Source organism: Rutidosis leptorrhynchoides, chromosome 5, assembly GCF_046630445.1.
Source record: "Rutidosis leptorrhynchoides isolate AG116_Rl617_1_P2 chromosome 5, CSIRO_AGI_Rlap_v1, whole genome shotgun sequence".
Taxonomy (NCBI): domain Eukaryota; kingdom Viridiplantae; phylum Streptophyta; class Magnoliopsida; order Asterales; family Asteraceae; genus Rutidosis; species Rutidosis leptorrhynchoides.
Window position 1 is genome coordinate 373126329 of NC_092337.1, and position 14571 is coordinate 373140899.

General features: G+C 32.7%; 1 protein-coding gene across 1 annotated transcript; it reads right to left on the minus strand.

The window, feature by feature from the left end:
* Positions 1-13313: 13313 nt before the first annotated feature.
* LOC139849738 (protein ALP1-like) lies at positions 13314-13979 on the minus strand. The gene has a single exon (XM_071839365.1). The coding sequence runs from the start codon at positions 13977-13979 to the stop codon at positions 13314-13316; it is 666 nt and encodes a 221-aa protein (XP_071695466.1).
* Between the last annotated feature and the right edge of the window lie 592 nt (positions 13980-14571).

The window sequence follows — 14571 nt, forward strand, 5'->3', positions numbered from 1 at the left end:
TTTGAACATGTTTCATAAATTATAGACGCCCGAAAGTGGTCAAACATTTTTCGATCAAAATACGGACAGAAGGTTTCTGAGGTCTATCCACGGTCAGCCGTGGAGTCGACCGTGCATCCCTGATTTCATAAATTTGGGTGCAGGTCTCCAAGGGTCTGACCTGCGGTCGATCGTGGTTTAGCAGTGTTCCCTGTTTTTTCATTTTAGGCTTTCTTTTGGTTTTTGTTCTTTTGCTAGATCAAGTGTGGATTAGTGAACTTGATGATTGATGATGCAGCGGAGGTGTACGAAATACTATTATTGTTTACTACGAAATATGATGAAATATTACACAAGTTTTATTTAATTTATTTACAGATGGGATATACCTAAACCTTGCTACAACACTATATGCAGTGTACCTAATCATAGAGTAGTATAGTTTTTAGTAAGTCCGGTTCGTTCCAAAGGGAGACGGCTTATTTTACACTATATTTTTATATAACTATATTTGTACAATATATATATATATATATATATATATATATATATATATATATATATTACAATTATTATTATTATAAAAGGGGGTTTACCCTTTAATGATCGGTTTGTCGATTTTATATTTTAAGTCACAATTAAAACCTAATGCAAAATATTATATATAACTTAATTTAAAGCGTAAAATAAATAACGATATTTAAATGACGAAATATAAAATTGTGATAAGAAATGAAATAAAATAATTATGCTTATTTAAACTTTCGTAATCATGATCCAAACCCCAATTATGGTCCAAAGCCCAATAACCCTGTCTTAATATTTAGCCCAACATTCACGATTACTTCGGCTCAAATAAGCATAATAATAACTTAAATACGAGACATTAATTTAAAAATGATAATTTAGCTTACAGTGATCATTAATCGCGTAGTGTTACAGGGACAGAGCTCCGACTTTAAAACCCGTAAAATAACCGTTACATTACTCAAACTAACTAATATAAAACTAAACTATATTATATATATATATATATATATATATATATATATATATATATATATATATATATATATATATATATATATATATATATATATATATATATATATTAACAGAGAGTGAGATTGAATTGGGATGGTGCAATGGATTCGGCAGAAGCTCGTGCCTTTTATAGGAAAATTCTGATTTTGGCAGCTCCGAGATCGTGGAGGTTTTACCCTATACAGCTCCGCGATCGCGGAGGTTCAGTATCCAGCTCACCAACTTTTGTTTCCTAGCTTGTCGACTTATTTATTTAATATATAAATATAATTTATATATAATTTATATAATTATTTATATATTATATTATATTCTTGTGCATAGTTGACTTGTAATTTTGGCTCCGTTGTCTTGTACATTTACGCCCGGTTTATGTTTCGGTTCCGGTTTCTCGAACGACTTTTCGTATGATTTAATATCTTGTACTTTGCGTTTCACGGCATGTACTCTTGTCAATTTTTAGACGTTTCTCATCAATAAATTGAACCACTTGGATTGTAACTTGTACGTTTGAGCTTTTTGGTCATTTACGTCTTTAAATCTTCATTTTCTTCTTTTGTCTTCACACTTATTTAATATAAACGATTATTACTTAAAAATAGAACAATTACAACTAAAAGCTTTACATATTGGAAGGATATTGCTATGAAATATATGTTCCTTTTTAGCATTATCAAATATTCCCACACTTGAACGTTGTTTGTCCTCAAGCAATACAGAACTTGAAATTAAATCACATTTCACTCGAATCACTTTTTTATTCTCACACTTTATACATCAATGATTTTGATATGGCGGTTTAAACAATGATAGTAACAATGTGGTTTACAGTCCCACATGACTATAAAAATTTAGATCCTTTAAGGAAATTGGATCTTTATGAAAATATTTGATCTTTTAAAAATTAATCTAGCTTTTACCCTATATAAGGTTTCCGGAATAACCCTTCACCGGTGTTTACAAAATGTTTTTGTGGGTAGTGTGGGTTTCAAATTTTAAAATTTTAGCTAAAAACTTATGGTTTTGTGTCACCCACTTGCTAACCTTGTATTAGGAAAGCAACACGTCCAGTATACTTGCTCTGTATATTACCTTTCGGTAAACTACCGTCCGGTTGTAAAGGAAAGCGTTGAATAAGCAACTTTTAAGGCAATGTATAATGACATGCATTTGTTCATGGTCCAAAAATGTGCCGGATGCAATTACTATCCTTTGTAGGAGAAATAGTAAAGATCACCCTATAATTTTTCGGTCTGGCACAAGGTCCTTTCTTCGACCATGCTATGCAACCACCGTTCTTACGGTTGACACCCGATTTGGTTCAGGTGACCTAATGAATTCCAGGTGAATTCCTAGGATTTTACGTTCAATGGTAATGAACGCATTGAAAATGGGTTTTCAGAAAACAAATCGGTTTGTAACTTTGATCAAAATATTTTCTCGTTCAAGCTCGAGTTTAGATATCATCGAATTCCATGAGTTTGTAATTCTCAATCTTTAAGGTCAATCTCAAGGATTGAGTAATATCAGGCTTAAAAGCTGATTTTTGATCTTTAAGGAGATTATCCTTTCTGGGGGTCTGATTTATTAGTCTTATCAAGCTAATTTGCATGGCGCCCTCCCCATTTTACGAGACAGATCCTCTCATGGTTAGGATAAGTCTGACCACTTGGCGACCCTGTTTGATGCTGAGGTCTGTGGATTTTCTGCTGATTTTAGAGATGACTTTTCTAGATTTCTCGTCAACCTACAGCTGGTCTGGACGACAACTTCCTGACCTAAATCAAGAAGCGCGTATCTTTTTCGAAAGACTTTACTTCCTTTTAATGATGGAATTGATTCATCGTGTAGATCCATCTTTCTTTCAAATATATTACAGTAATTAGGGTAAAACTGATTAGTTTAGTCCAAAGTACCTGCAATAATCTTGTACAAAATATGTGATATATGTTTTAAAGAACTTGATAAATTCTTCCCACACTTAGCTTTTATTTATGTTTTTCTTTGCCTTTTTATTCTCCTTTATTCCATTTTAAATGAATTCAAGCGTTTTGGGTTGTTTCTCAATTTATGTTCTCTCCGAGGTAACAATAATTTCGGTATTATCACCTAGTTTTATCGTTCATAAATATGTATAAATATGATTTTGAATTCATTAAGTTGAAAAATTTTCAAATTTTCACAAAATTTGGCAAATAAACCAAGTGCAAACCCGAGAGAATTTATAACCCTTCCGCACACTTGAGATCATGCAATGCCCTCATTTGCATGAAATCAGACTATAATTATAAATTCATGAGGGTGATTAGTGTAGAAAAGTGATTAAAAATACCCAGTTTGTAATTACTAAGCTCGTCGAATTATAGATGGTGCGCCTCATTGTTTATTCCTTTTGTTGTTTTATCACACATGTTTTTCTTCAAAAACGGTTGCTTTTCTGAACTGTTTGCTAATTTTTGAAAATACGTCTTTTACCCTAAGTCATCATGCATTTTTATTAACGAGTTATGCACTAACCCGAACCCCGAATTTAACGTTAAGTGGGGTTGGACTTCCCCACACTTAGCTGACAACATGTGAAGTCGGTGGAATAAGTTCCACGAATTAAAATAGTGAGCCAGTTATTTACATCTCGGGTGGTGTATAATATATCAATGGGTTTAAAGTTTAGACCCACCCGATTGTCACTAATTAATTCTTCTTTAAGTGTAGCTTTTAGTAAATGGATGTGTCTCTTTTCTGGTTCTTGGTCAAATGGATCGTTATAAACTGACATACATATTTCTTTAGGGTGGACAATTCCTAACATTTCCTTCCGTTCATTCTCGGGATCAAAGTTATTACCTCTATTACCCAATTGGGTGAAATCCGAGGTGTCAATATATATTACAGCTCGTAGTTCATCTTCGGTAGATGACTCGTCTATTGAGAATATTGGGTTGGAAGGTTGTGGGATGGTGAATTTCGGGATCGAATCTTCTTCTTTAACGGTCCTTATCGGTCCCACCACTTTGGTCTCGGGGGTAAAATTTTCAACGTTATCGTTTTCCCAAGAGTACCAATTTGTCACCCTTACTTCTTCTTCATCCATTGATGGATTGATAATTTCGTCGGTAGAGGCTAATGTGTCGATATGTTGTGAAATTGGTAAAACTGAATAAAAAGTATCATCGGGATAATTGGTGATTTCGGAGCTCTCAAATTCAACAAAATTCGATGATATGAGATTTTCTTGCACACGACTCCTCAGATCAACAGGTGTGTAGTCTGATAGAGTTTCAGCTTGCCAATTTGCAAACTCTCTCATTTGTTCATTTTGTGCGTCAAATTATTCGAGTTTGATTTTCATATAATCTAATAAATTTTCAGACACATAATTTTCCTCGTCCTCTCGTTGTTGAGTTTGGATATATTCTTGGGAATAATCCCAATTTGAATCTTCATAATCGTTCTATTCAGGTTCCATGAGTGCATAATTTTCTGTAGGAACGTAATAATAACATTCCCATGTTGAATGATAATCTCCACAGATTTCAAAACCAGTTATTGTTTCATTATTCGTGATCCAAGTTTGACTGAACGAATTTTCATCAACACTCATTTGAGAGTATTGATTTAATTGATTTTGCATGTCAGAAAGAGTTTCCAAAATATTTTCGAGATTTTCCATAATACGCTTATTGCTAAATTTTAGCTACAATGTGGTGCATTTACTAATTATCCTATTAGTTATAAAACTAAAAATTATATAAGTTATCAAATTAATAGACTTTTCTACTTTTGCCCACGTTTCGAATAGCCAATAGATGCAGCAGGTAGCCAGGACCCTTTAAATCGGAAGTCCACAACTCGCCACTAACAAATCCAACTATTACTACGAACCAGAAAACTGGCGTCTATTAATTTAATCGCTTACAATAATTTTTTGTCGAAATTTTGAAATCAAAATCTATGTCCTAAAAACTAGAGCGTAGAAATGAAAAAGAAAAAGCGCGTCGAAAAACAAGAAGAAGAAAAATAAACGTCGAAAAACAATTAAAACTTAGAAACTAAAATTCTACGTTTGAAGCTTAGCGTCTAAAAACTTAAAACTAAAAGTTGCGACTAAAGTCTAAAAATTCTAAAGGCTTTTAAAATCTAATTCTAAGAAAAAGACCTCAAAGGAGAATTACGGCAAAAATTACAAACTAAAAATTTAAGCTTAATCTAAGGCAAAACTTAAAAACTAAACATAAACTAAGGCAAAATGAAACTAAAACTATAATTACGAACTAAACGATAAAAAGATACAAATTCTAAAAAAAATGATAAAATAAAATTTTATATAAAAATATTAGTTTTATATTATTATTATATAAAAATATTAATCTATATAATTAATACAAAATAATAAATCTTAATATTACAAATTAATATTAATATTAAAACTAATAACTAATATTATTAATATTAAAAACTAAACCCAAAATAATAAATAATAATTAAATTCTACCATAATTTCGTAATTAATGCTAGGGTCGACACTGTCAGGAGCAGCCACGCAATCGCGTGGAGTTTTGCCAGTATTCCTCCGAGATCGCGGAGTGATGTAGGCTCAGAATTTATAGCAGGCTCAAAACAGTTCGGCCCAGTAGCTATTTTTTATTGGGCTTAATTTTAATTCGGCCCAGTTTCAATTTTTACATATTAATATGATTTTAATTTTTACAAAATAATAGATATAAAATAAAAATAAACTTATATTTTAAAAACTAAAAATAAAAATATAAATACTTTATAATTTTATATATTTTAAACAAAATCTTAAAAATATATTTTTTTTCCTTTTTTTATTTTTATATTTTTTTTCTTTTTTTAATTATATTTTTACAAATATAAATTAAAAATATAGCGTTTCGGGCTCTCCGGCAGCGACGCCAAAAACTTGATGATGCAGCGGAGGTGTACGAAATACTATTATTGTTTACTACGAAATATGACGAAATATTACACAGGTTTTATTTAATTTATTTACAGATGGGATATACCTAAACCTTGCTACAACATTATAGGCAGTGTACCTAATCGTAGAGTAGTATAGGTTTTAGTAAGTCCGGTTCGTTCCACAGGGAGACGGCGTATTTTACACTATATTTTTATATAACTATATTTGTACAAAATATATATATATATATTATAATTATTATTATTATAAAAGGGGGTTCACCGTTTAATGACCGGTTTGTCGATTTTATATTTTAAGTCACAATTAAAACCTAATGCAAAATATTAGATATAACTTAATTTAAAGCGTAAAATAAATAACGATATTTAAATGACGAAATATAAAATTGCTATAAGAAATGAAATAAAATAATTATGCTTATTTAAACTTCCATAATCATGATGTTTGACGTTTTGATTTTAATTTATTATCCTGGGTTAATTGTCCTTTGTCCTGGATTATTTGATAAGTCCATCTGGTTTTGTCCATAATAGTCCATCGGTCATAATTATAAAGTGAGAGGGTCTTCGCCAAATTAACCTTATACCCGAAGTCAAATATTCCAACTAATTGGGGATTTAAACCGTAATAAGGTCTTAATACATTGTTAATGATTACACCAGGTTATCGACTGCGTGTAATCCAAGGTTTTAATACTTTATTAATAATTACACCAATTACCCTTGAATGTAATCCACCCCTGTTTTAATGAGTCCATTGACTATTAATCCATCCCCGTGTCCGGTCAAATGAACAATTATTAGTATTTATAGATATCCCGCCTACCGTACCCGATCAAGCGTATGTGGTTATATATAAATACGTCAAGTTGTAAATCTCTACATTAAATTAACAAGATATCATTTAGTTAATTGAATATAAAGCCCATTAATAGTCCATAGTCCAATTTCCACAAGTGTCGGTCTTTTGTCCAAACCCCAATTATGGTCCAAAGCCCAATAACCCCGTCTTAATATTTAGCCCAATATTCACGATTACTTCGGCTCAAATAAGCATAATAATAACTTAAATACGAGACATTAATTTAAAAAGGAGAATTTAGCTTACATTGGTCATTAATCGCGTAGTGTTACAGGGACAGAGCTCCGACTTTAAAACCCGTAAAATAACCGTTACATTACCCAAACTAACTAATATAAAACTAAACTATAATATATATATATATATATATATATATATATATATATATATATATATATAGGAGCAGGATCAATGGGGAAGTAACCAATCGGGGGGAAGCGGGGGGAAGCAAATTTTTTTATTTATCGTTTTTTTTGAAATTTTTTTTCCCGGCATCAAGATCACACGAAAATATGAACATTTAGAAGAGACACTTCGTGATGAATGTTATTATTTAGGCGGGAAAATGATCGACAAAAATAACATTCAAGATAATATTATTCGTGAAGAATATGAACGTTTTTTTCATATTTTGTGAAGTAAAATTTAGCCCGATTTAGAGTTTAGGGTTTAGGGTTTGGTGTTTTGGGTTTATTCCATAAACCCAAAACACCAAACCCTAAACCCTAAACTCTAAACCGTTCGTGTTAAAAACTCAATCTAAATCCTAAATCTAAACCCTAAATCTAAACCCTAAACCCTAAATTTCTAAACCCTAATATCTAAACCGTATAAACCCTAATATCTAAACCCTAATATCTAAACCCCAATAGCTAAAACCTCAAAATACGCTCGAAAAATACGATAATTGTTATATATTACTTCTTCGAGCGTTTTTCCGCCAAAATAAAAACATTTATCACAAAGTGTCTCTACTAAATGTTCATATTTTCATCTCATCTATAATGTTCGTGAACAAAGTTTTATCAAAAAATGAAAAAGAAAAAAAAAGTTTTTGCTTCCCCCCGCTTCCTCCCCAAATGGTTACTTCCCTCTTGATCCTACCACTATATATATATATATATATATATATATATATATATATATATATATATATATATATATATATATATATATATATATATATATATATATATATTAACAGAGAGTGAGATTGAATTGGGATGGTGCAATGGATTCGGCAGAAGCTCGTGCCTTTTATAGGCAAATTCTGATTTTGGCAGCTCCGCGATCGTGGAGGTTTTACCCTATGCAGCTCCGCGATCGCGGAGGTTCAGTATCCAGCTCACCAACTTTTATTTCCTAGCTTGTCGACTTATTTATTTAATATATAAATATAATTTATTTATAATTTATATAATTATTTATATATTATATTATATTCTTGTGCATAGTTGACTTGCAATTTTGGCTCCGTTGTCTCGTACATTTACGCCCGGTTTATGTCTCGGTTCCGGTTTCTCGAACGACTTTTCGTATGATTTAATATCTTGTACTTTGCGTTTCGCGGCATGTAATCTTGTCAATTTTTAGACGTTTCTCATCAATAAATTGAACCACTTGGATTGTAACTTGTACGTTTGAGCTTTTTGGTCATTTGCGTCTTTAAATCTTCATTTTCTTCTTTTGTCTTCGCACTTATTTAATATAAACGATTATTACTTAAAAATAAAACAATTACAACTAAAAGCTTTACATATTGGAAGAATATTGCTATGAAATATATGTTCCTTTTTAGCATTATCAATGATTTATGTCAAGATGTCTACCATCACCTTTAGCTATGTGCATATGAAATCATCAAAACACTTATTGTTATGGGTTAAGATTAGTATAATCATTAAGCATAATCCCATGTTAACCCACATTCTCCCCCAACAAGGCGAAATCTCAAATGGGTGCAACGCGTCGTTCGTGGCACTTATTCCAAAATATACAGACCCTCAAAATTTTTCGGAATACAGGCCTATTTGCTTAATAGGAAGCTACTACAAAATTCTTTGCAAAGTCCTATCGAATCGATTACGCAAGGTTATCTCTTTGGTGATCGGATTCGAGCAAAGTGCGTTCATAAAAACCGATACATCCTTGATGTCATTCTTGTTGCAAACGAAGCATTAAGCGATGTAAAAGCAAAAAAGAAAAAATGCTTCATGTTCAAAGTGGACTTCAAAAAAGCAGTTGACTGTATCAATTGGGAATACCTAATGGAAATAATGCAACTAATGAGATTCGGTCAAAGATGGTTAAAATGTATAAAATCTTGTTTGTCATCTGCATCCGTCTCTATTCTTATCAACACGTCCCCAACCAAAGAATTTTCACTCGAAGAGGCGTACGCCAGGGACCCCTTATCCCCTTATCTTTTCATCATAACTGCGGAAGGCTTGAATTAACTAACTAAAGTGGCGGCTAATAGGAACCTATTTTCAGGCGTTTACATCGGTAAAGACAAATTTCATATTACTCATCTCCAATACGCTGATGATACCATGTTCTTCGGGGAATGGAATAAAAGAAACGCAAAAAACTTAATGAAGATTCTCGAATGCTTTGAAGAAACATCGGGGCTAAAGGTTAATTTCAACAATAGTAGCTTTTCGAGGTGGGTGTAACGCAAATTGAAATGGAAATTATGGCTTCATGGCTTGGATGTGTTGTTAGTTCGTTACCTATCACATATCTAGGATTACCAATAGGGGCAAACATGAACAAAATTAAAGAGTGGGATCCGGTATTCTTAAAATTCGGGAAACAGTTCGCAGATTGGAAGGCGAAATTCATCTCCTTCGGAGGAAGACTAACTCTAATAAAATCGGTGCTTAATTCATTACCTTTATATATTTAATTTTTTTTCATTATTTAGGGCCCTTGTTTCTGTTATTAATAATCTTGAGGGCCTACGTCGTAGGTTCTTTTTTTGGGTGGGGGGGCTCGGGTGACTCATCCGAAACTCTTGCATAAAATGGGAAACGGCCTTATTGCCTTTCGATATGGGGGGGTTAAATATTGGTTCTAAAAACCGAGCATTACTTGGCAGCAAGTGGTGGCGTTTTAAAGTTGAACAAAAGTCGCTTTGGGTTAATATTGTAAAAAGTATATATGGTGACGGGGTCTAAAAGATAACTCTTTAATAACCTTCAACTTCCACATGGGCAACTATAATAAAAAACGGAAAACATCTCGATTCGTTAAATATTCCATTTTCTACCTCATTTACGAAAGTAGTTAAATACAATAATACACATAATAATAAAATGTTGAAAGTTAATTTGCACACTTTCAAATTATAATCCCTTGACATAATGTGTGTTTTACATCGCAAATTTTTAGATCGTAAAAAAATAAGTGATTTTTCACGCTGCTCTATGTCTTAGTTTTCCGGAAATGTGTAAATCAGCACGAACATTCAAACTCTGCATATCCATTAAATCAAAGTCACTTTGTAAGAATCGGATGTCAAGAAAAAAAACCTTCAAGGAATACCCCCTATGTTACTAGAATGAGACCAATCACCGGCAAGAAGTTCAAATTATTGACACGAATGAAGCTAGAACTCACGTTCATAGACTCTTATATATCATGTTCCGACTTCTAAGACAACGTGCACGTTTGTTCTTTGTCTCAGTTCTATATTTAATTTATAGTAGTAGTTAATACTAGAAAGAGTGGTCCGCGCGATGCGGCGGCGTCTTTCGAACTGCATATTTATATTTAACGTAGCGTTATGTATTTACAAAATTAAAAACGCGTTGCTACGGATGTATTTGGATACACGTGGTTAATACCTAATATACATAATGGTTTGCGCGTTTTTTACGGCAGGAAGATTATTTTAACAAAAGGGGACGAAAACGTCGATATGATGTAGTTAGTTTGGGTTGTTTATTATATGTGTATATATGTATATGTATGAAAGGTAGCCCAAAATGTTTAGCGTTTTTTAAAATACGTCTGTTTCGCGTATAGTTAGTTGTGTTGTGTTCATAAAATTATTTTGAGTTGAACGGTGATGCCGGAAAAATTTAGCGATTGGCGAGCGAGAAGATACGCGCGGTGAAAATTTGGGTGAAGTTTATTTAAGACGTTTTATTAAAAGTATGAGTTTATGTTTCGCACCCTTTTTTGGAGGGTTAGAAGTGTAAGATGTTTAAAGTTTGGGGGTGGGTTTGTTTTGTTGTTTTGGTTGTCGTTTGGGATAGAGGGTATGAGTTTATGTTTCGCACCCTTTTTTGGAGGGTTAGAAGTGTAAGATGTTTAAAGTTTGGGGGTGGGTTTGTTTTGTTGTTTTGGTTGTCGTTTGGGATAGAGGGTACGACCAAATTGTTGGTCTCTTTTAGTATGTAGGTAAATAAATAAATAAATTTAGCGATTGGTGAGCGAGAAGATACGCGCGGTGTAAATTTGGGTGAAGTTTATTTAAGACGTTTTATTAAAATTACGAGTTTATGTTTCGCACCCCTTTTGGAGGGTTAGAAGTGTAAGATGTTTAAAGTTTGGGGGTGGGTTTGTTTTGTTGCTTTGGTTGTAGTTTGGGATAGAGGGTGTGACCAAATTGTTGGTCTCTTTTAGAATGTAGGGGGTGTGACCAAATTGTTGGTCTCTTTTAGAGTGTAGGTAAATAAATAAATAAATAAATAAATTACGGCCTACCATAGTTTCTTTAAAAAATGACTGATTGATGAATCACCAAATATTTTGATAGTACTAATAAGTTATTTAATGGAGAAGCTAATTATAGTAATGTAATAATAACGTTGTAGCAGGCTTTGTCTAACATGCTTCCACTTTATGGAAGTATCCAGCTATTCGAATATCCATGTGTCGCACTGTCTTTTGTCTTGATTAAACAAAAACTTCTCGTTCATTTTTCATAATTAGACCATTTGTAGTGGTAGTTTATGTTGTGGGTTCGTATTGTGTACTTTTTACACTTTTTTGATGATTAGGACGTATTGTGTAGTTGAGTGGAGTAGTGGTGGTGTTGTGAGTTGGTGTTGTGTTAATGGAATGTTGATGTGGCATTTAATTTTGTATTTTTCTGTTTTATTTATTTGTTTTATTTTATTTTTATTATTAACTAGTTGTGGAGCCCTCGCTTCGCGTCGGGGGCTCCGTTTTGAATGCGATTTAAAAAAAAAGTCTTTATCTATTTTGTAAAAAAAAAAATTTCGGCATCTAACATTGAAGGGTTGTTCCTTTTGTGAAAGTTGTTTCTTTTAACGTTCGTTGTTTTTTTTTTTTTTTAAAGTTAGTTGATCTATTTTGTAAAAAAAATGTTTTTCGACATCTTTTGGTAGCATTGAAGGGTTGTTCATTTTATGAAAAAGTTGCCTCCTATATCGTTGAGGAAGAAAAAAGAGAAGGAAAAAAAAAGTTAGTTGATTTTTTTGTAAAGAAGAATTTTTTCGACATTTTTTAGTAACATTGAAGGATTGGTTCTTTTACGAAAGTTGCTTATTTTATCGTTGGGGACAAAAAAAAGGTGAAATGACGAAAATACCCATGATTACTATTGATGAATAGTGAAATAGTTTTTTGTTTATTAGTATATATATTTATTATTAATTTGATTATATTTATATTTTAAAAATATTATTTAAATACAACGGCTATATTTCCAACCGTTTGAATTTTTTAATTTTTTTTTTCAAACGGCTATATTTTTTCCTATTTAAACACCCACCCATCACAAACTATAACACACACACTTCATTTCTCCTAAAAATCTATATAATTTCTCTCAAATTTCAAAATGAGTCCGTTGAATGTTTGCTTAAAAGTTCATTACGGAGGTGAATTTGATCGAGAATTGATGAATTATACACCTCACGAAACACGTGATTATTATATTAATGTACGTGAGTATCGTTATTTTTATAGTTTGCTTGAAGTTCTCCATCGAGACATACCATACCCAGTCAGACAAGTATGGTATTTCAAATTACCCGGAGTTCCCGCCACGCTACTTGAAGATGACCACGATTATTATGCTTTGATTGGAAAAGCTTTGGTACGTAGGCAAGCAATTACGATTTATACCGAATTTAAGGATGAAAGCCACGCCCTTTCTGAATCGCCAAAAGAAGTTGCTTCATCTTCGAGTAGCGATGGCGGATTTCAGCAATATGATATCCGCGATTACTTAGATTGATGAAGGTGCTTGTTGAAGATAGCCGTTAGGAAAATAATGTAATCATTTTAGGAACTAAGTTGTTTTTCAATTTTTAGAAAAATAATGTAATCGTATGTTTGCGAATGAATGAAATAAACGGCTAGTTTTTATTAAAGAAAATAAAGTACGTTAGTTTAAATTCCTAAAACAATACATCAATTTAAAATTCCTAAACGAAAAAATAAAATACATAACAGAATATTAATTATCAATATTAATATTAGCGCTACGAAAATAAGGTGATAAGTTTCAAACGTGCTCGGTTAAATCCGACTCCAACCGATTGTGAACTTGCTTATCTCTGATTTTCTTAATCCCGGCATCTCGATCCCTCAAATTCCTTTCCAACCTAATAGGTCGGTTACTTGGGTGAGCAATCATTTTTTCATCCCTTTTCGAAATCAAAAAATCGTTATTTTCTTGAATCATGTTATGTAATATAACACAAGCGTACATATGTCTTCTAATTTTGTTGAAGTCCATACATCTTGCCGGAGTCTTTAACATGGCAAATCTACCTTGTAGTACTCCAAATGCACGTTCAATATCTTTCCTTGCACTTTCTTGAAACCGTTTAAACTTTTTACGCTGTTCATCAATTGGATTGTGGGGAGCTTTGACCAACATAGCCCAATCCGGGTATATACCATCACCTAGGTAATACCCTCTCTCGTAGTGATGACCGTTTACATTAAACGGTGAAGGTGGAGCAGTGCCCTCTTTTATAGTGTTAAACAAAGGTGAATAATTTAAAACGTTAATGTCGTTGTTTGCACCAGTCATACCAAAGAATGCATGCCATATCCACAAATCTTGAGAAGCCACTGCTTCAAGCATAATAGATGGGCCTTTTTGATCACCTCGAGTATATTGTCTTTGCCAAGCAATTGGACAATTCTTCCATTGCCAATGCATACAATCAATACTACCGAGCATACCCGGTAGACCATGTTTTTGTTCGTGAAAATTATAAAGTCAGGCAATATCATCAGCGGTTGGTTTTCTCAAATACACGGGAGCAAACAAATGAAATACGCATCTATAAAAATTATCTAGACATAAAGCAGCCGTTTTCTCACCAATTTTTATGCATTCGTCAAATATATCTGGTGTAGTTCCATACGCCATTTGACGTATGGCCGCGGTGCACTTTTGTAGGATCGTCAAACTTTGACGACCAACTGCATCTGGACGTTCCCTAAAATACAAAAAATAATCGGAAATATTTGTACTATTAAAGTTAGATATACCTTCGATGATTCGAAGAAATAATTCACGACTCATTCAAAAACGTCGTTTGAATTTTTTTTTCGGATACACGGGTGTTTCCAAAAAATAATCATTGTATAACCTCACAGTCGCATCTTCCCGATCCCTTGCAATATAAACCCGTGTTCGAGGGACTCGTGAACTACTCGCTTCTCCCTCCACCTCTTCTTCCATTAAACTTTTAATAAAATTAACCACCTTTTCATCATCGGAATCATCAATGATAAAATCGAACATT